The sequence below is a fragment of the Ammospiza nelsoni genome, chromosome 11, assembly GCF_027579445.1.
Source record: "Ammospiza nelsoni isolate bAmmNel1 chromosome 11, bAmmNel1.pri, whole genome shotgun sequence".
In the NCBI taxonomy this organism is placed as follows: domain Eukaryota; kingdom Metazoa; phylum Chordata; class Aves; order Passeriformes; family Passerellidae; genus Ammospiza; species Ammospiza nelsoni.
Genome location: NC_080643.1, coordinates 6973143 through 6996260, shown reverse-complemented (window position 1 = coordinate 6996260; position 23118 = coordinate 6973143). Strand labels below are relative to the sequence as shown.

At 45.2% G+C, this 23118-nt stretch overlaps 1 protein-coding gene across 3 annotated transcripts in view; it reads left to right on the top strand.

The window, feature by feature from the left end:
• SYNPR (synaptoporin) overlaps positions 1–23118 on the top strand; it is a 98212-nt gene that overhangs the window by 54930 nt on the left and 20164 nt on the right. For 2 of the 3 annotated variants that reach the window (XM_059480265.1, XM_059480263.1), the window contains one exon: positions 15257–15381. In XM_059480265.1, the coding sequence (XP_059336248.1) occupies positions 15257–15381 (125 nt within the window). Of the gene's footprint in view, positions 1–1510; positions 1628–15256; positions 15382–23118 lie in introns of those variants that run through there. The other variant, XM_059480264.1, reaches the window with a different exon arrangement.

The window sequence follows — 23118 nt, the reverse complement described above, 5'->3', positions numbered from 1 at the left end:
AGCAGTGACATCTGTCAGCCTGGCTGTGCAGCTCCTGCTTGTGGGAAAGGCTCATAAAGGGTTGTCAGAGCCTCCTCTGCACCTGGATTGTGCTAGAAGTGCCAGCCCCCCACAGATAAACTCTATTATCAGATGAATTCAGCCTCCGTGCTTTTGTCTTCCCAGGATTTTCCCTGTGAATTCCAGCATTTGCTGTAAATCACAAGCCCCTGGAGAAAAGCAATTGTGCTCCAATTTTGCAGTGCAGAGAACTGCTGTCACCCCACAGGTGTATCTGTATACCAGCATGAAACTTCTGTCTCCTAATAAAAGAGAAATCTGCCTTATGCCACTTGTATTTGCAAATGTTTGATGCTGTGGGTAGAAAAGAGAGTAAAACAGTGCTCAGCTCAGCACTGATCAGTAAACAGCTCAGTATGCTTTAGTCTTGGTTACCCTGACTGGTGCTGGGGCATGGGTAAGTGCAGAGCTGACACCTTTCCAAAAGGGATCCATGGATCCCTTCCTGCTCTTAACGTGCTGATGTCCTGAACACAGAGCAGGGAGATGTGGGACTGGCCTGAAGCCCTCTTGTGAGGAAGTTTGCTGTGCCAAGGTGTGGGGTTTGTGTCTGTGTAGCTGCTGGGGGGAGCAAATGTGGCACCTTCCCAAAGAAGTGGTGTTTGGCTGCCACTGATGCATCACAAACAGGTGCCTGAGCTCATGCCCTGATACATCCTCCTCCTCCCAACACACATGTGGCATGGCAAAGGTTTTGTTTGGGTGCATTAAGAGCACAGAAATTTTCCCTCTTGGTGCAGGGCAACCCATGGGTTTCCCACTGGTTTTCTCTGATACACAAAAAGGGACAAAAGCTCAGATTCCAGGAGGATGCTTTGGAGGTCTGGTCCTGTGCAAGCACAGGGTGAGCTCAGCCCACATGAAGGTCTGGGAGACTTGAGGAGTCTTTTCCCCTTTCTGCATGGGCTCCTTGCTGCAGCTGCAGGGCAGCTGTCTGAGGTGCAGTGAAAGGCATCTCAAAATGTAACAGAGTCCAAACAGCCCCAAACCCCACAATGAAGAAGCACTGCTCCAATGACAGTTTGGAGGCTCTCCAGGCTTTTTTCAACTTTAGCCCAAGACTGTGGGCTGGTTCTTTTCTGTGGAGCACACGGGAGTGCCAAGGCAATGCTGCACCAGCAGTGGGTGGGAAGGGGCTGCATCTCCCAGCCCACCACGGTGGTACCTGCACCAGCACAAAGCAATCAGCCCCTCACTGAGGGGAAATGGTTTCTCCACCCAGGCTGTGTGTAGTCAGTGTCTAATAATATGAGCATTTTGCCATCCCTCTGCAAACAAGTCTGAGGCTGCTGCCTGATTGGTATATCATCTCACTTTCTCTCAGCATTGATTTTCTTGCTCTCCTTATTTGCTTCATAAAAAGCGAGGCAAGGAGCTGATGCTCGCTTGCTCCCTCCCTCCCTCCCTCTCTCTCTCTCTCTCTCTCTCTCTCTCTCTCTCTCTCTCTCTCCTGTGAGGAGCTTTTGGGAGCCTTTATTTTTAGTATGAGACAAACCTTGCTTTATTTCAGGAGACGCAAGTTGGATTATAAATCCTTTTGTAAATGTGTATGGTGATATTTGCTCCGGTAAGTTATATGCATCTCTATTTATTTGTGTAACTGTACTGGCTGGGGGAGAAGTGGGGTGTTTCAGGAATTGTGAAGCCCACAAAATTGTGTTTAGGCTTGGCTTCTTTGTGGTCTCATGCTAAGCCAAACTGTTCTGTGATTTTTAGATACATTGAAATCTTTTCAGTTTGTATTTGGCTTTGCAGAGAGGGATGCCTGCTTTGAAAACTTGTTTTGCACTTCGTTTTACTGCAGAAACATGAACAATGATGATTAAAGGGAAAAGGAATTCTTATTTATTGTGTTCCTTCTGGCATTTTAAATCAAAGGTGCCTCCAAAATAATGCTGCAATATTTGACAGAAAAAAAATCAGTAAGAGCTATTTAATATTGATCAAGCTGAAGTATGAAATCTGCCTGCCTATTACCTTAGATCAATCTAAAGCATGACAGCTTGGCAGCAACATGTTCCTCATCAAAATATGTTAATGAAATAAAGAAAACCTTTAATTAAGAAAATAGCTTGCTTTTCACAGTGTAACATCATTAGTACAGGTCAATAGACTGTTGCTCTGACTTTCTGCTCCCTGCCTTGGCTTTTACAGCTCAGCAGCCTCATTCCTCAGCCCTCTTGGTTAACTTGGAGACCTCCTTGTTACCTGTGAATAACAGCAAGTTGCAGCTATTTCTCGGTTCCCATCACAGCTCCTGGTGAGCTTTCCAGGCAGCACAAGTCAGGGGCTGTAATGGGCTGAGGAAAACAAGATGTATAGCTTTAATACTTTCAGACTACCTAGTACTTCAGTTTGCAGCATTATACTGATTAATTTATTGACACTTCAGTTCTCTCATGCTTGAGCCGTATCCATGGGAATCAATAGCTTTGGTGCTCCAGAAGTCTTTAAGAACTCCAGCTGTAGCACAAGTTGGAGCTGCTATGAGAGCATGTTTGAGTATGTATCTGCTCAGAAAATCAACAGATTAAACCTAGAATAGTCTGCTACTCTCATGACACCAGGGTATGCTAATAGATATATGAAATGTACTTTAATAAGATGTTAGAAGGCTGTAACTGAGTTTATTAATCCCACAGGAGAAGGTAAGGATGTTGTGTAAGCCCAAGCTAAACTCTTCTAAAATCAGAGAGAAATTTCAGATTAGCAATAACTGCTTAGTCATTTTAAGCTGCTTTTGGACAGCTTTAATTATCCATCACCCTCTCCTTTTTTTTTTTTTTTTTTTAATGTAATAGTTCATGTGCCTTCTCACCTGCTTGAAGAGCAGCTGATGGGAATATTTGGTGGTGTGCCCTCAGCAGTGGCTCCTGGGCTCTGCTGGGTCTGTGCCCTGGCTGAGCTGATGCTGGTGCCCACAGGCAGCCAGGACACTCCACAGGCGAACCCATGTGCTTTGTTCCTGAAAATGGAGTTAATGGGCACTCAGTTCGGAGGCTTTCTGGTGTTTTTGTGATTGCTGTTTCATAAGGACCATACACATATTCAGAGCAGCTGCATGGATTGAATGTGTGTGCTTGGCACTGAAAACGTGGCACATGAGATGTGCCGTGTGCCACCATGTCAGAGAACAAGGTACACAACAATAATTGTCTTCTTCTCAGTCCTTTAGCTCCTCAGGTGTGGAGGGCATGGGTGTCTGAGCAGTGCCCATCTCACACACTTTCTAAGCATGATCCTGCCTGCCTGAGGACAGCACTGGGCATTTCTAACTTTGCTCAGCCCTGGTATCTGGCTCAGTGCAGCCCTTGAGGTGAGCAAGGAACATGTTTGGGTGACCCAGAAGGGGAGGGGGCTGAAAGCACAGCTCCTGCTCCTACCCTGCAAACCTAAAGGCCTGGTTTTTCTGTGCCATATAACTCATCATAGCAGGGGTGCCAGACTGTCCTGAAGCCAGGTTGTGGTTTATTAAGGAAGGCAGTTGATCTCATCCTAATAGCTTTGAAGCAGGAAAAGTGGCTTGAAATGGCTGTTTGGACTGCAGGCAGGGGCAAGTCTCATCCCTGTCCCTGAGGGCAGTCTGCCAGCAGCCAGGGGACTTAAGGCACAAAGTGAAAATGTGGTTAAGTATTTTGCTGCAAGGCTTTCTCTTGGCAGAGGAGCTTTTGGCTGAGCAGAAATGATCCCATCAGCCCCACATCTCTACAGGGTATGGCTGACACAAACTCAGGGGGACAGGAGAGCTTGCCCTGCTCATCATGTCATACATACAGAAGTCCTCTGTGTCCATGGGGTTTTCTCTCTGTCCTTTTGCCCATCCTCATGCTGCAATGTGCAGTGATCTTTCATCTCCACCTACTTGGTGTTAGCAGGTCTGGGGCAGCTGCTCCCCAGCCCAGTACCACCAACCACCCTCAGCTCTCAGACCTTGGAGCAGCCTCCATCCCCTCCCCAGGAGTGTGATACCCACTCTGTAAGATGACTTCAGGCTGATGTGCAAACTGGGCTTGGTGCAACTGCAGGGACAGGTTCACAGCATGGTGCTTTGCAAGCCTTGGCACTGAAATTTGAGATTTGTGCCAGTGGGATGGAGACATCACTGTCCCCTGCTAGGAGGTGTGTCAGGGTTTGAAACATTATTTTAGGGGTGTTTGGATCCCAAGAGTTTCATTTCCTTTGAGGCCTCTCTTTCTGGCTGCTCCTCTAGCAGCTCAAACAATTCCTAGAGAAATTCCATAAACCCTTTAAAAAATTGGTTTCCTAAATATCTGACTCCTTCTGAATGTGTGATACTCCTTTTTTAGCCAGGTCCTTGGATGTAATGAGTACTTTCCTCACTTCTGTTGTTCCTGCTCAGATCAATAGAAACTCTGCAGGGGGAAAGGTATTTGTATTGATATTGGGTGGCAGCTGCCTGTCAGTGCTGGTGATTGCAGGTGGTACTTTATTCTTCATGTTACTCTTGATTAAGAGTTCCTGTAGAACTATATGACCATTTATTTTCCAGGGAATTTTTCTATGAACATAGGATGGTTGATAACAACCAACTAACCTGGAGTTTAGTTTTTCCTGATTTTGCTTGTGGGCTCTCTTTTCCCTCAGCAAGCTGAGCACAAGTAGTTTCAAACATTGTGAATTTGGCTTGTTTTTGCATGGTGGGCTGGAGACTCAGCCCAGCTGGTCTGAGCAGAGCTGGGGTCTCTGTGTCCTCCTGGGCTTGAGGTACCACTGTGGGATGCAGGAGCTGTGCCATGGATTGGGAACAGGGAAGGACCACATTTCTGCTCAGTGCATCCGTGCTCCCCCATGCAGAGGCAGAGCAGGAGCTGCTGTGAGATAAGAGATGGAGCTGCTGCTGCCAGCACTGCAGCCGTGTCTGTGCACAGGGGCAGGGTGGCTGGGGAGCCCAGGGGACAGAAGCTCCTCTCTGTGCCAGCCCTGAGGGAGCTGGAAGGGCCCATGGGTGTGTCTGGGCTGCAGGTGATGCTGGGGCTGGGGACACACTCCCTGTAGAACCGTGGAGTTTGCTCAGCCTTTATTTCCTTCAGTGTCCAGTGCAGAGGGTCTGGCTCTGCCTGTCACCAGTTTGCAGATGTGACCAAAAGGTTGCAAAGAGCCTTTGCACCTGCAGTGAAACTCTGGTAACTGAGCTTTGAGGCCAGAGACGTGACAGTAATGTGAAACTCTTCAGCAGTCCTCCCCTGTTGTGTGCCATCTCTTATTTTGGAGGAAAAAAGAAAAAAGGCGAGGAAAGAAAAGGAAATGAGAAAGATGTGCTAAGCTCATCTGTAGAGACAGAGACAGGTGATCAGCATGGGGTATCTGCAGTGCTGTGCCTTCCTTCTCCTCTCTTTTCCAGGCTGCTGTGTGCGTGTCAGGGCTGTCTGTCCCTCTGTCCCTGCACAGGCTGGGTGGGTGGCAGAGCCCTGTGCCACCTGAAGGGCTCTGCTGTGCCTCATCTGTCACCGACGCTCCCCGGCGCTGTGGCAAAGCAAATATGCTGCAGCAGGCTGGAAAGCTGTAAACATATGGGCACTAACAACAGATTAAGTGAGTGATTTAGTCTAAGGGGCTTGGTAGATTACCATAAAATGTATCTTAATTAGAAAAGCAATCAAAGTTGCACCGAGTCAATGAGGATGAAACGTCTCTGTTGGCAGCAGTGAGCGTCCTGTCCCCCATGCCAGGGGATGAGGATGGCAGTGGATGCAGCTCATGCCCACTTTGGGGGTTTCCTGGGGTATGCCCAGCTCAGCCTGGAGTGCAGGCTGCCTTCATACTGAATTATTTGTTATTTGACCAATGAAACCATCCTTTGAGCTGCTCAGAATGAGTCTGATGGTGGACTCAGGTTCCTTTAAAAGCATTAACAAACCAGAAGCTGCTGAAGGTGAAGGCAGAGAGCATTTGCACATTTTCCTTAAAACTCTGTACCACTACCCAAAGATACATGTAAGTGTTTGCAGTGTATAGTACAGCTAGTCCCAGATAAAGGATTGGGGCTTCTAAGTGCTACCATAACACAAATAATTAATAAGTCTATCTCCCTCACTGTGTCCTTATCTTTTCAGTGAGCATGGCCATAATTAGCTTTCACCTGATTCTAAGTTTATAGCATGTTCAATTGCTTTTTCCATTCTGCTTGTGTTTTCTCTGCTTCCTTATTTTAGTGGTCCTGGCTTTATTCCACAGGCCAGAGTCTATAGATTAAAAAAAGCTGGATATTCATCTCCAGCAGTGCAGATGTAAAGATTGCAACAGCCAAAAACATATTGATGCATTATTGGTTTTGTACAAGTGTCTGTTTCTTTTCTGGGGTCTGGGAGGATTTGAAGTGCATTGGGAAGTGGCACAGAAGATTTGCAGCAGCTGCTGGCAGCTGAGAGAAAGGGAAGGATGACTGATTATCTCAGAATTAAATATTTTGAACCATGAAGGAAATGGAGAACATTCAGGCAAGAACCTGATTTTTGAAAAGTTTTTTCACTTTGTGTTTGGAAGCAGGAATAGGTACAGATTTCATGGAACACAAATTAAAGAGTGTGAATAAAAAGAGGACAGGCAAGAGGTGTGAAGCAGCACAGGAACAAGAGATGCAGGGGAACAGGACAACTTAACCTGTCCAGATGAAGTGTTTCAGAGCTAGTGAGATAAGGACAATGTTGTTAGCATTTCCTAAATATGTTGTGTTTAGGTGTTGCTTTTTATGATTTAAGTGTGGGAAGGAGAGCAATACCATCTCTGGGGACAGAGTATAAGAGGAGTGGCAGAAAAGAAGAGGAGAGGGAGGTTTTAATTTAAAAAATTTTTCTTGCTCAAGACGTTCCTTGCGAATTCCCAGAGCTCAGCAAAGCAAACGTTCATTTATAGCCCATCATCTTAATTATTAAAAAATAAATTATTTTTACCATGTGGGCTGATATTTAGCCAGGAGCAAATTCTTATTCCAGCCTTTTGCACAGAGGTGGGTGTTGAGGTCAAAGCCAGCTTCCGTGGATTTTTCCATCCAAAACTGGTTTGAGATGAGGCAATGGGCCCCATGTTTGGAGACAGAGCCAGGGCAGGCATGTAGAACAGCAGGTGACAGGCAGCAAATGACACCAGAGAGTTGCACTGGAGCCCAGGGAGCTGAGAGGAAGCTACTAATGGCCTCTGATGAGCATGGATGTGATAATAATGAGGTTAATGCCCTTTCATTCACCCAAAAACATCTTCAGGAATGTATAATCCCTGCTAGTCAATGGGCAATCATTAGGTCATAAATAATACAGCGTGATTGAAGGACAAGAGCCCTTCCTGTAATGATCATTTTCCATAGGGGCTGACCCAGGGAGGGTTTGGTTGCAGCCCCCTGCCTGTGCCACGCTGCAGGGACCCAGCTGCCAGAGCATTTTCTGGTCAGAGGAGTGCTCCAGCCTCTCAGTTCTGCTCTGTGCATCTGTCACCAGAGCAGGAAAATTCTCCTCAGGAGCCCAGGCCCACGAGTAGTGCTGGGAAAGGACTAATGGGAAGTACAAAGGCACAAATTAGGCAAGGGAGCAGTTCCAGGAGCCATCAGGGAATGCTGCCAAGGATCGGTGGTGCCTGGTGGGGATGAGCTGGGAATGGGGCTGAGCTCCCTGGCTGGGAGAGATGCCCTGTGCCCTGTCCCAGCCCCAGCCCAGGGCAGGTGCTGTGCACACTGAGTACAGCGCTGCCTTTGAGAGCTGGGTGTGTGGTCCCTGCCATTGTGCTGCAGTGTGGTGCAGCCTTGGCTGTGGTTGAGTCCCTGTGCCTGTGGTGGCCAGCCAGGCTTTAAAGACATCAAATTCAGGAGCACTTTCCCTTCACAGAGTGCTTCCCATGTGTGCATGTCACTCAGCCATAATGTAAATCCCTGTGGTTATTAGAGGGAGTAAATCCCACTCAGTAATAACTTGGATCCTGCTCTGTATGCATTTATATTACATTATGGGCCATTTTAAGCCCAGATGCTTTTGAACCCACCAAGCAAAAGAGGAAACGAGCAGCCGTCCAACCTTTTTTATTTTATAATGTTTACACTTGTTACACAATAAATCACATATAATCAGGCTGTAAAGTCTGCACAAAACCTGTTGTTTTCTGGAGGGAGCAGAAACAGAGTTCTATTTATGCATTAACCTGAGTGTTTGGTGGGTTGTTGCACATTTTCTGTTAGTAAAATGAGAATTGACTTGACCTATTAGAAGAGCTCTCTTGTACCTCACCATGGCTTTCCATGGTTTTGCCTGTGGTGGTCACATGTGGAAGGGGACACAGAGTGGGAGTGGCTGCTCGCCAGGACTCTGGGCACTTGTGATGCTCTGGGCACTGTCACAATGTGGATCCTGGTAGAGACTGCCACGGTGGCTTGTTTTTTATTTTTGCTGGAAGTCCAGGACTAGAAAAGCTCTCAGGCCCAAAAAGGAGCACGTCTCTGCTGCAGTGACATATGTCACAGCATGAGTCATTCAGGGATTATATGTACAATCCAAACATGTCTGTCCAACTTGTGCTCCCATGTCCTTAAATGAAAAGGGCACGAAGGGGAAGCTGTGGAGGCTGCAGAGGAAGAGCCAGAACTTCCAGGCTGTTCTACAGCCAGAGGGGAAAGGGCTGCAGGTATGTCTGTGATCCATCCCAAATGAAGCCATGTTCACCCAGTAATTACCCCAGGTACTCCTAAACCTGTTTGCAGCACCTGCTGGTGTCTTTTGTTCCATGGAAGACATCACCAATGTGTTAATGTCCATGTGCTGAAAGCAATTTATACAATAAATTCTAAAAACCCTTGGGACCTAGTAAATGCTTACCTCAAACCTTTGACTCATAGTTAGAGGTGCTTGTGTAGGTTACTTGTGTAAGTACCTCTGTACTTCAAGGCTTTTCCCTTAGTCCAAGAAGAAATGCTCTATATGTGCCTCTGTTTTCTGCCTGTTAACTCTTCCATGCATGCTGCCAACCTTAGCATTAGCTTTCAACTTTGTGGCTGACCCATTAAATACTGGATGAAACAGCTTGCATTACATTTCCAGCTTAATAAACAGGAAAGGCATTACACAGATTCTGTCTGGCCATCTGGGGGACCAGTGTTCTTTACCCCAACGAATGGCTATCTAATCCTCTCATATACAGTTGGGCTTTATTCTATTAAAATATAATGAGAAATGACTACCATACCATTATTTGGTGGAGCTAAATGGGATTTTTAGAATAATCAATGGAAGATGAATGGAAAAGATAAAGGTTTTCTTCAAAGCAAAAGAGAGAAAATTGTCTCCTTGGGATTAAAGTATTGTATAACCAAGTTATTTTAAAATTATCTTTACTCACTAAAAATACCCCAATTTCATTTCCATAAATCTTTCCATTAAGAATCAAATCAAGTTGTTGGGTTTTGGTTTTTTTCATTAAGAAAAGCTAACCATTAAATGAAGTGTCGTGCTTCAAACACAGGATGCTGTGGGGTTCCTGCCTGCCCTGGGGTCGAGTCTTTCCATCCAGCTGGTGGCATCAAGGGGTGGTTTTTGTGAGTGCTCTAAAATGCCAGACAGAGGTTTTCTGCTGTAGATGGCCTCATGAAGATCCCACAGCCCTGTGGGGAAGTCGTGGAGCAGATTGGTCTTCTGCAGGTGTATGACAGTGGCACATGTGGTTCTTCATGCCTGAACTTCGAGCTGCTCCCTCATCCCTGGGGTTTTCACTCCACACAGACCTGGGCTGGGCTGGCACAGGAGCCTCTTAGCAATGCTGCTGTTTATTTATAAGATGGGGACACTAAATCCCAGCAATCAGTGAACTGTGGCTTGAGGGTTTGTTTCTCAGCAGGAGCAGAATATATTTCAGCTTTCTCCCTGTGTAGTTGCTGAAGGAAAATGACTCCAACTAGTTGTCACCCCCCACCCAAGAACTGCATTGGTTGCAATGCTCTCCACCTCCAATTCATCAACCAGTCAAGTTGATATAATTAGGAATCCCAAAGTCAATAATCTGATAATCTCCAGTGCACAAAGGCTTGTATGTAGGAGAAGTGATTCCAGGAAGTCTGCAGCTCAGATTCGTGCAGGAAAAATGCCAAATTTTAAAAAAGAAACAGGCAGAGACCCAGGGGAGAGAGTGCTTCCTAATCCTTCACTGGTGACATATTTTGGGCCATCAGTTCTGCAGTAAATGTTTCCAGTAGAGTCCTTTAGTGCCTTCAACACTTCCCTTTACAGCCTTAATAATAATGTTCAATTACTGGTTGTGCCCTATAAATAAATAATCTCAGTTTAACGAGACACTCTGCTGGGTGAGCGGTGCCGGCTGCGGGGGGACGTCTCCAGAGCAATGAGCTCCCTCCTCTCTCCACACACACTCCCGGCCACTGTGGGACGTGTCAGGCAATGCAACATTTGGCAGAGGTTTTGCAGTGTCTCTGTTATGGTGGTATGGAGAAAGGGAGGTCTCAGATCCAGAAATGATGCCAGAAAAATAGGTCTGCTTTAAAAACACTCTGAACATGTAAAATGACTAATAATAGTGCGGGCGTTTGGGATATTTCAGGTTGTTCTTTCAGAGTGTCAGGAGTTCCCCTTGGCTCTCCAGTGTTAGGGTAGGAGTAGGGGACTGGGGGGACCTCTTTGGGAAAGCATCCAGCAGGTTCATTCCCATTTTCCTTCCTTGGTGCCAAGAGAAAGCATTGGAGACCAACCTGCATAGTGAACTGCATCCCTCACAGCCTGTTTTTGGCCACCACAGCTCCAGGCAAGACTAACACTTTGTTTTTAAGATCTTACCCTCCTGGAGGACCCACCCTGGAGCCCTCAGGCAGAGCAGGTCCTCTCCTTTGCAGCAGGATAATTTTGGGGTGCGTCCCCAGCACGGCTCCATCCTGTCAGCCAGCAAATTGCTGCACAGGGCAGATGTGCTCCCACAGAAAGCAAGTGGTTTTTATGGAAGTTTCATCAATTTTAAATGACAGTGTTGTCTTCCTAGCAGGATGTTTCAGCTGTAACATGCTCCACATAAGCCTTTCAACTCGCCTTGTCAGGAGCTGTTCTGCCTTCCCCTGGTGTGCAGAGCGAGCCTGTTGCTCAGCAGGCATTGAGGGGAATTGTCACAAAGCCAAACAGGGAGAAGGGATATGAAATCATGCTGTTTTTCCCTTCTATGGTGGGATGAGTGATGCCCAGGGTCACATGCTGAGGCACCACCAACTGTTTAATTCACAGCTGGGACTTGGGCTCCCTCAAGGCATCACACAAGTCCCTGGCTGCTGGGTTGGGAAAGGAAGGAGCCAGCCTTGAGCCTGGATAAATAACAGCACCTGAATGCTGAATGACAGGATTCACTGCCATTGCATTGAAACCTGGCATTAGAAGAAGGGAGGTGGTCCCATAAATCATATGATGGACCTTTCCCTGCCCTGAGCTGGTGTGAGAAGCAGTGTTGTGCTCTGCTGGGTATTACGCTGCTATTTTTTTCTCAAAGTGCTAAGGAACCAACTGGTCTTTAAAACATGCTTGTCTGATTTGACAGGGAAGGCTGGTTTATTGTTGCACAGTACCATAATAAATATAATTTCTGTTGGTTAATTTATATTGTGTGATTATACTTCTTTACAAAAAATATACCTGTAGTCCAGGCCAAGGCTGGAGGTCAGAGAGGGAATATCATTGTAACAGGATCTGGGAATGGTGTTAATCACTTTACAGAAACTCATTGCCTTGGCAGCATTGTGTCTGAGACCATGAGGAAGAGGGATGATCTTCCAGCCAGCCTAGCCTGGACATGTGAGTGTGCATTGCTCCAGTCTGTGCTGAGAAGCACAAATAATGTTCCTTGCTGTCCCTCCTTTGGTCTGTTCCTCACTGGGTGGGTTGGTAACTGCTTCCAGAGCACACACTGAATTTGGGGGATGCTTGGTGTGTTATCCCACATGGAATGTGGAGCACTGATTCAGGCTGGGAATGGACAGGCATTTTCCATTTCCCTGCAAGGGTCCCAGCACCATCCTCCCCAGTGTATAACAATGGCCAGGCAATACCTGCAGCTGCAGCAGGGATGGGAGCACAGGGGAAAGCAGGGTTTGCCCTGCTCCCACTCCTGTGGGCAGGAGCAGCCTGGCACAGCCAGGGCAGCAAGGATTTGTTGCCTCAGTGGCAGCACATTCCTCTGCAGGACTGGCTGTCAGCCCTGAGCCTGGGCAGGCAGCAGCCATGGGATAACCAGAGGTAACTGCACGGGGACATTTATCTCACCTGAAGGGGAGAAGCTGGATGTGTGCACACTTGCAGATAGCCTGGTGCTGAGTGTGGATTTATAAGCAAAGCATAAATAGGAACATGGGGAAACACTTTCACTTTCTCCATAAACTTTTCAATTTCAGAGCAGCCCGATTCAATAAAATTATCTTGCAGATGGAGGTTTTATTGAGTCTGGCCCATAAAGCTCCCATTATGGGGTTTACAACTGCCTTTTACACAAATCCTGCTCTAATAAAATACAGTGGTGTTTACAGTATTCCTGAAATGGCCACAGAATTACCGTGTGCACAAAAAGCCAGCTAGTAATTCTTGGCTTATTGCTCTGGGCACTCCTCTGACAGCATAAAGCAGCACAACTGGAGTGGGGGAGAAGGGGAAATGCAGAGGTAGGAGGAGAAGAGTTATGCTGCTGCTTCACCATGATGCCCCCGGGAAATACCATTGATTTACAGCCCTCACTCTGCATTCCCTTGATGTAAATTATAAATATGCTTCCTAAAGGTGCTTGGTGTCCTCAGCATGCAGCTGTGGGGGCTGGCTGGGCATTGCTGGCAGCTGGGTGATCCCAGCCTTCAGCTGATCCAGCCACAGCAGGGAACCAGGCTTGAGTTGGCGGAGGCACAGCTGAAGTTTGGTATAAAGGTCTGCAGCATGGTCCTTTTTGCCTTCCCACCTGCCCTGTGGGTGCTGCCTGGTGCTGGGAGCAGAGTGTGTGCTGGGTAATGCTGGGAGCTGCTGCCTGAGCATGGAGGGGTTTGTTGAAAAGCTTCTGGTTGAGAGCTGGTTGTGGGGCCAAAGTAAAGGCTGGATGCTCTCAATAGGGGACAGGAAAAACTGGGAATTCTGGAGGAGATACTTCCAGGAAGGAAGGAATGGCCTGAGTTGTGTTTTAGGGCATGGCTCTGTGCCCTTGGTGAAAAAAAAACATGATGAAACCCATTATGGTGGTTTCTAATGCATGATTAAAGGAGATGCATTTCTTGCACCTCTTTCCTCTGCTTGTCCCCTTGCTGAGAGTGTTAGCTGGGAGGTGATGGCTCTTCCTTTATGGCATGTCTCACACTGCAAGCTTTCAAGTTCCCTCTTTATTTATCACTGTTAATCTTTGTGCCTATGTACCTGCAAACCATTTGCATTTGCAACTCTGTTAATTAGGCCAGAAAGCAGGTCAGCATTCTCTCCTGTTCTCCTTAATATATTTGTTTTCACAAATTGACCTGAGGTGATTAATGCTGATTTTCAGTGCTGTGCTACATGTAAGGGCAGAAACTTCTTGTGTGTACAGAGGAAGCATCTCATTTAGGATGAAGGAGCACTATTTGAGTTGCAGTGAGAACATTTATTTTGTGGCACATATTTAACAAGTCAATTCATAGTGAAATTCAGCTTTCTTCTTTGCAGTGAGCTCAGCACGAAGAATTGATTCAATCAAAGTTTTTATTAGCTTTTCTTGTCATTAGGTACCTAAATACCTTTGCAGATCTATCCTCCGTGTATGAAATGCCCTGATCACATTGGAAGTGAGTGGCAGGGTGGAAACTTGCATCATTCTCCTGTTACTCCCTGTGCTCCATCATGCTCAGCACATCACTCTGCACCCAGGGAGGGTCTCCCTGCCCCAATGCTCAGGTGTCACCCCTATAATCTGTCACTCTCTGGGAAAAGCTAAACATGCAAAGCTGAATTCCAGGGAGGCTGGTGAAACTTGGGGCTTTGTTTATGCTGCAAGTTGGGAGAACTAAGATTAATAGCATGTTTTACAAAGCCTTGTGCAGCAAGAAAAGATCTAGTTTTTCTATTTATTATATTTTCAGTCTGTTATTTTGCCATTACATCTGCTTGCTGCATTATTTTTCAGTGTCCAAAAACATGGTTTCTTTCCCAGATGTGAACACACTGTTTCCTCTGGGTTCCTGATTTTAGCTTATTTAATTGTGGCTGGGATTGGGCATTTGCTTGCCATTTCCCTGATGTGTAGATCTCACAGTAACTCTGTTAAAACTGATGGAGTACTTCAGGGCTATAGTGCTGCAATCAACAAAATCTAACCTGTCCTTTAATTTAAATTACAACTGCATAAATAAACTGTACCCACTTCTACTTGGGGTCTTCCAAGGAAGCCTACATCAGTGATGTTTGAAGATACTTTTGCCTGCTTCCAATTCCTTTCTTTGAACCCTTGATATAAGAGCTGATGTGTCTCTGCCCTGCATACTCCCTCCTTCATTATTTTTCTCCTGGAAGATTAACATGTGTTATAGGTTTGCATCAGAGCCACACAAGCTCCTTTTTCCTTTCCAGTTTGCCTGACTCCAGCCAAAGTCTGGAATTCCTTTCTGCTTTGCAATCAGTTTACTTCACCTCTATGTCCACTTTAGATTATGGTGGTAATTTAGGAAAAGTAATTAAAACAAACAATGTGGGTTTTTTCTAAGTCATAAATTAACTGGGAGAGGGGCAGGTCATGTCTGTGTTTTGCCACATAATACAATGGTGGCTGTGTGAACTGTCTGGGTCTGCTGTTGCTGCTTCTGGTGGCACCTTTGAAATACTTCTGCCACTGTTTTGTTTGGGTTAAGAATTACTCATTATGTTCAGTCAATATCCATCCCTCTCATCCAATCTCACCTGTCTGTGGGGTGATTGAAATAACTGCTTGGGTTGTGAATCCCAAACAGGGTTCAAGACAGGAGGGAAGGGCTGAGATGGCTGGCATGGACAAATGGTGATGGCTCTGTCTGTGTGGCAACAGAGCTTCATGTGTCATGGCTCTGTGCTTCTGGGAAGGGTAAGGAATAATGTATGGCAATGCTTTAAATGCAAGGAGTGATGGATAACCCGACCTGAGGGGGATCAGTTTGGGGCTGAGCTAGAGCTACTGCATGGATCTGCTCGTGGTGGTCGCTGAAACGAAACTAAATAAAAATATTGTTTGTTTTTGACAGCTTTTTGCAATCTTTGCATTTGCAACATGCGGCGGGTACTCTGGAGAGCTGCGCCTCAGTGTGGACTGTGCAAACAAGTCCGAGAGTGACCTCAGCATTGACATAGCCTTTGCCTACCCCTTCAGGTAAGTCTGAGTGACCTCAGCACTGGCACAGCCTTTGCCAGCCCCTTCAGGTAAGTCTGAGAGTGACCTCAGCATTGGCACAGCCTTTGCCAGCCCCTTCAGGTAAGTCTGAGTGACCTCAGCACTGGCACAGCCTTTGCCAGCCCCTTCAGGTAAGTCTGAGAGTGACCTCAGCATTGGCACAGCCTTTGCCAGCCCCTTCAGGTAAGTCTGAGTGACCTCAGCACTGGCACAGCCTTTGCCAGCCCCTTCAGGTAAGTCTGAGTGACCTCAGCACTGGCACAGCCTTTGCCTACCCCTTCAGGTGAGTCCCAGAGTGACCTCAGCATTGGCACAGCCTTTGCCAGCCCCTTCAGGTAAGTCTGAGTGACCTCAGCATTGGCACAGCCTTTGCCAGCCCCTTCAGGCAACCCCGGCTGTGAACGCTTCGTCTCTCGGGGCTGGGCTGGCCAAGCTGCAAGGGAGGGAATCCTTCACTTACAGCACATTTCAGTCAAGCACCAGTCTGGGGCTGCAGAATTTTCCTCTGCTGTACAGGAGGAATGAGTTTGGCTACTCATTTGGCTATCCACCTGGTGTGGATGGAGCCTTGGAGCTGCTGGGAATGGGAGCTCAGCAGAGGAGAATTCATGACTCTCAGATTCCAGAGCCCTGGGGAGGACAGGAAAGCTGAGGGAGTGGGAAATGGGAGGCAAGGAAAAATAAAACAACACAATCATCCCAAGATGAAAAACTATAGTGTAGCCATTAACTTAAGCTGGAAATGAGAGAGATTTCCCATCCATTGCAGTAGCAAGGATATGAAATCGCTGCTCCAAGGGAATCATCCCAAGATGAAAAACTGTAGTGTACCCACTAACTTCAGCTGGAAATGAAAGAGGTTTCCCATCCACTGCAGTAACAAGAATCTGAGATGGTTGCTCCAAGGGACGGGGAAGCAAAAAGCCAAAATGAGCTTGAACCATAATTTTGAAATGCTTTTTGAAAATTTTATTAATTGCCTGTTTGCATCTCTTGGTGTCTGAATGCTTTAAAGTTAGTGACTAAGGAAAACAGTTTTTATACAGTTTTTTATGGTTTTTAAGTACATCTGAAAACTGTAGTGTAGTTACACATATAATATGTACTAATATAAATAATGTTCTTGCCATTTAAGATCCTGCTTCAAAAGAGCATCTACAGTCTTTTTTCTATATATGTCAAGTCCATTGCAGAAACCATTCAGTTTTGTATAAGTGATTTCTTCAAGGAATTGAGATGATTAAGAAAAGAATGCATAATTCAATCTCAAGTCTAGTACACTATGACTCTAAAATCAGTTTTCTTCCTTGGGAAATCACATGCTGTTTTGCTTATGATTGCTATGTACAGACCAGACTTGAAAGCATCTATTTCTTTAACATGTTCTAAGATACAGCAAATTCCAAACAGTGGGAACTGAATTTGATTCCCTGAATTGTTCTTGCTTGCCATATATTTATTACTCTAAAAAGTCACATTTCCTGGTATTACACATGTTTATTTTTTGGCTTGAATATGTCCACATTTTCTTTCATTTCTGCTTATTATGCGTAGGAGAGATCCTGAAAATTGAGTTATGTGAGTTTCTAATTTGATTCACTTCCAAATAGGTCATTTCTCCAACATTCATTACAAGTACACCCTGTAGTGAAGTGCTTTTAGTTTGCATGATTATAAAATAGTATTTTATTTTAAAAGTTAATAAAACAGAGAGAAAGAGCCCTGAAGTGTCTCCTGGTGTTCCACCAGGCACATCAGCCATTGTTTCTAGAAGGAAGTGGCTGGATCTGCAATCTCCCACAGTTTTGCTTATTAGAAAACTGGAAGTAATTGATGGGCAATGTAACATACCAGCATGTTGCAGAGATGATGCAGAATAGGGTTTATTTGCAGGAGGGATCCAGCTGGGGCTGTAGCTGGCCCTTGAACTCAGCATGCACAGATGGGATGTATGTACAGTGGGGTGATTGGCAATGTGGTACAAACACACCTGAAATGTGCAGATGAGAGGGGAGATGACACTTAGCTGCTGTTTCAGGAGAAACATGAATACACTCAGATTTTGTGCAATTTGGGATTTTGTTTGCAAACCTGAGGCATATGCAAAAAGTGTCCAGAGATGTGCAGATTACATGAGGCAGCAGATGTGTGCTTGGAGAATATGCTACTTTGGAACTTGGTGTCATCTCAGTGTTTTATCCAAATATTCCTGTGACTTTCTCGTGTGTTTGCTATTTTTGCTTTTCTCCACAGAACAGAGATGGGGTGCTCTAAAAACAGAACTGAGATTATCTGGGAAAGGTAACATCTCAGAGCAGTGAGTAAGCTTGGAAAAGGCAGCTCAGAAAAGCTGAGGCTCTCTAATCAAGGCTGTGCTCCTCAGGCTGAGGCTCATCTCCCTGCATGGGCTTGCAGGCATTGTTAGGTAGGATGAATTTCTCACTAGTTGTCTTGCATTCAGGTCTATCTTCCCATGGCATTTTCCTTTCAAATGCCTTCACAGTCCTGATTATTGGCTGTCAGCTGGGGGAGGTGTAGGTGGAAGGAGAGAAGCTGCTGAGCATCTGACACCCCGCTGCTGTTGGGGCTGTCAGCAGTGACACTGAAGCAGTCAAAATACCTGAGTGCTGCTTTTTTATTAGCTGCACCTTCCAGCATGACTTGAAACAAAGAAAGTCGTGCTTCCAGCTGCTTTCATTTGTCTTGCTGGGAATTTGTGGCTTTATTTTCTTCTCCCAAAAAATGAACTGCTAGACCTTGGCCAATAGATGACAAGTGTCAAGAGCCTAAAACTGGTAAACAAAGTGGTAAGGCTGAACAGGACAGCTGGGCAAAGCAGGAAGGCTTGGGTGTTTTGGAAATGAGATTGAGGGAACCTGAAAATATTCCTATTAAGGCAAGATCAGAATGGGGATGGAGTTTTCCAGACTGAAAGAATGGGCATTGCACTTGTGACCAATGCGTGTGGGGCCAATCACCTGAGCTAAAGAAAAGGAGGATGCAGGAGGGCAAGACCAGGACTGGTGGGGTGTGGGCTTAGACCAGTCTTGAATGCACAGAAGCAGCACTGCACTCCACAGCAGGTAGCTCCAGATGCTCCCAAAACAAAGGAGCATCTTCAACCTGCTTATTGAGACTTTTCTCAGCCCCAACCTACAAATTGCGAAAGTCTCCAGCAAGAAATAAAAATGAGTCCAAGAGAAATAATTAGTACAATTATATAGGAAGTTTTGAAACATACCTTTAAATTAAGATTAATTTTTTCTTGGTTTTATTTAAAGTTATGGCTTTTTGGAAGTTATGCTTGGCTCCTGTGTTGTCTTACTGCTGTTGTAACTCTGGTAGCAGGAAATTGGGGAGCACCAAAAGGAAAACCCAAAGAAACCTTTTTCACAAGGTGGCTGCTTTTCATTTCTGCTGGAATCACTTTCTTAGTTAGTTCTGGACCTGGATTAATTTGCCCTTTGAAAAGGGGGAAGTGAGGAGAAACATAAAAGTGTGCTAATCATGTACTAATCACTTCCAGAGTGAGCTGGTGCAGTGGTGCTTTGGCACTGCTGGGAGGCAGGATCCCTGGGAGAAAAGCCCTGCCTGTGCAGGGTGGCTGTGTCAGGAGCATGAGGAGGATGAGCCATTCCCAGCTGAGCCATTCCCACCTGAGCTTCTGCTCTGACCTCGTGCTGCTGGGGTGCAGTAACCACCGAAGAGCCCCCCCAGTATTGACATAATTGACCCCCACTCTGGCTCCACCATCTCTCCTGGAACAGCAGATGAGATGGATGCTTTTCCATCCACAATTACTCTGATTCATTTAAGCTTCCTGCAGCTCATGTCCATGACCCTGTAGTCACCCTGCAGTGTGGAAATTAACCTGAAGTCTAAACCCTAATATCCTCCTACTGTGTGTCCTGGAGCTCTGCCACACGCTGCTACAGAGCTTGCCAGACTCTTACATGCCTAATCTGATGTTTATAAAGATGTTATAAATATTCACCTGAGGGGTTTTTTTCTCATTTTGGCCTGATTCTAGTTTTATCACAGAGCATTTCTTCCTTCCTCATGTTTTAAAGCACAAATCAGCCATTCTATGGATACCTGTATATGCATTTTGGAAGTTTGACAAGTTCAAATAAGGAATCAATTTCTCTGGCCCTACAGTGGCAGTTTTTCTCTAGCAGTAGGATCTGTGCTTGATACAGAGTCTATTGCAAATTTGGCACACATTAGGATGTTCATTAACTTGACCCTCACCCAGGCAATGATTCTTTGAGGGGGTGGAAAAAAAATTCAGTATCTTGGGATTATTTGTTGCTCTCACAGTCCATCACCCTTTCAGATTGGATTTGTCACTTATCCAAGTGCCCTGAAGCAATATGTTTTGTCTATAATAAGAGTCCTAGTGAAGGTCCTATTTGTTTATTATTTTCTGTGATCCCAGAAATATTTTTATCATGTACTTGGTTTTTCCTTGGGCTTACTTTGATAATAAGTGGTAGAACAGTACACCTACTGGGTACGTACTTGTTACTGCTATTCACTATTTTAAGATGCTTTTTCACCAGTCCTCCTAAAAGCAAGTATTTTTGTATACTTAACTTACCAAGTCCGTACTGAAGATTTTTTTGCTAGTTAATTATTCCTATCACAAACTTGCTGTTTTACTTGCAACTGAAGAGAGAGTTGCACTGAAACATTTTCAATTACTGATTTAAATGAACCTTTGCACCTCAGAGTGCTCTTGTGATGATGTGCTGGGAGAGGTGCTCTGTGCTGAGGCTCTTTGTGGTTGTGCCCTGTCCATTCCAGGCAGGAATGCTGTGCCAGAGCCTGGCTCTGGGTGATGCTGGTGGGGTCTGTGGCTCGTGGGTGTCCCATGAGCAGAGATGTTGTGCTGGTAGAACCTGCAGGGCAATGGGAAGGGAAAACAATCTCTATACAAACCCCGAAGTTAAGTCTTGAGGCGGACCCTGGACTAAAATCTCTTTGCCTGTAGCTTTTGGAGATGCTTTAAGCCAAGCCTACATACAGGGTATATCCCCAAGTTGAATGATGCATGGGAAATAATTGGGAGCATCTCTTGTCTTTTCTTGGGGCATTCATTCTGCAAACTACATGGAAAATATTGACCTGGAGGATGACATTGTTAAATTTTAAACACTCTCACCCTAGCCACCTTCTTAGGTGAAGTGTGTGCAGAGGTGTTAGGAGCACTGAGCCACAGTTACTAGAAGGACAGAGTAGGATTTCCTGGTGGTGCTAACATGAGACCCTGATGAAAATTTGTCTTTGCACATCTTTGTATCAAGCAGTGAGCAAAACAAATGTTTTCCATTTTATTCTAAATCACATATTAGTATCTTTTCAGTGTGCTAGTAAAGCTGTCTCTTCAAGTGGCCCTTCCTTCTGAAGGAAAAGGAAATTATGTTTTATGGGAGCTTTTCATTCACTTTAAGCATCTCATTTGAATAAAGACATTCCCATTGAGCACCCTTGAAAGTGTTCACCTCATCTGCATGCTATGGGCAGTCTAGTCTTCCATTTGAAATATGACAGCCAGATCTAAATTGCCTACTTAGAAGCTACAAATGATAATTAAGGAGAAAACATCTAACTTTTTGAGCTTTGCATCTATCTTTCTTTGGAAAAGGCCTCTGGTAATGTTAGCACATTTCTCTCCCAGTGTGTGCTATCCTTCTATTTTTTGCCATCCATTTGTAAATCTTGCTTCAGAATTCAGTGAAAAACATTCTGGCTGAAAGATTATGAATGTCTGTAATGGCTGGGAGACTGAGAGTTGCTGATAAATTGAAATTCATTCCACTAAGTAGCTGCCTGCAGTGCTGACTTCCAGGCAGCTGTGGTGGGCTCTGCTCCCAGACTTCTTGGGAGGTTGGAGATAGGAAAGAATAAAGTCATAGAGTCAGCTGAACTCCTTAAGGTTTGTGTTTTATTTTGGATATCTTCACCTTACAGAAGATTCCCCTTCTGCAAAACCAAGCTGTGGTGTCCCAAACCTCCTGTGCATAGACAGGAGCAGAAGCAAGGCATCAGGAGCTGTGCACGGGCTTCAGGTGTGAGCTGTGCCAAAATGCAGATCCCCAGTTCCCAGGCAGATCTGGCAGAGCTCCTGGGAAGGGGAGAGGGGCTGGTTAAACTTTGCATGACCCATTCCAGCTTAATGAAGGCATAAATCTCCACCCTGGAACTTCTCAGAACAAAACTTGGTGCTTCTGAGAAGCAGATTTTGCACAGGCAGGAGTTGCAGGGATGGTTGGATGGAGATCAGAGGACCATGAGCTGTGCCACAGTGGTCCCCTCTGGATCTGCAATTGTGAAAGCTGCATTAGTGCAGTCCCTTTTCTTGCCAAACTGGGACTGCCTCATCTGGCACTACAGATCTGGGGTTAACAGCTGAAATGATGAGGAAAACTGTTCAGTAATACATCAGCTAAGCTGGAGATTTTCACCAGTATCCCTGTTATATAAACTGTCTGTGTAGGATGGGCACTGAGGGCTCAGGCATGGCTTTAATTATTTCCCACAACTGTTTCAAACTCTGACCTCAGCAGTGCTTTCATACTTAATTTTGACCTCTTAATGAATAATTTGCCTAACCAGAACTTCTACTGTTAGTGGAAAGAGGAAATTGTATGAATGAGGAGGATAATGTTGCATCCTGCTGGGTAAAATTCAGCAAATCCTTCAGGTTACAAATATCTCTTACTGTGACACCTTCACAAAGTATCTTCATATTTAATATGACTTAACGATGCAAACTGAAGCATTAAGATATATTTTTAACTAGGAAATAGACCTTTTTTTCTCAGTTGTGATTTTTACATCTGGTAATTTATAGGACTATCCATAAAACTGCAGCTCAATTTTTCAAAATCTCCCAATGGAAAGCCAGTTAAAAGATTTTCTGCCATTCTGATGTGAATGCAAGAAACTTTGTGAGCTATTTAAAGTATGGCCCCAGCACTTCCCTGGCAGTGCAGGCATCAGAGACCTTGGTCGAGTCTCTGTACTGATGCAAGTCTGGAAGCAGCCTGAACATGGATCTTGCAAAGCCAAGCTGAGCACTGATCAATGAGCTATTGGTTTAGTTAGAGCTGTTTGCTCTCAGATTGTCTCCTGGGCTGGGGAAAAGGTGATCCAGGTCTGCAGAATAAGTACTTTTCAGCTTTGAATGAGCATAGTTTGTAATAGAAAATAATATTTCACATTTTTATAACTGGCTCTAGTGATTAAAGAGTGCATCCCATAGTTCAGAGCCCTGATGTGATTTTGGCTTGCTTGTGCATGGCTACAGACCACTGAAGTAATTGAAAACTGCAAATCAGTGTTCTCCAATTTCCGCAAGTCTTCAAGGACCGCACTGAGTGTGAAATACTGTCTTTAGAAAAAGAGAAAATGGAAGAAAATTGGAGAAAATGGGCTTTTTTACTTGGTCTGCAGTAACAGCTGTCCATGAGTACAATGTACAGTGTAATTCCTATTGTCAGAGTGTGATGGAACTACTGCTGGTTTGATTAAAACAGATAAAAATATGGATGACTTTGTGACTTCTCTAGTTTTGAGAGCCTCCTCCTGACCCCAGCTACAATCTTCAAAAGCCACTTTGTATAAATCTTCAAGATTGGCAAAGAATGGTCATTACTGCCAGTTTGCACTTTTGGAACTGTGGATAAAGGCAAGTGTCCATTCCTCACAAGT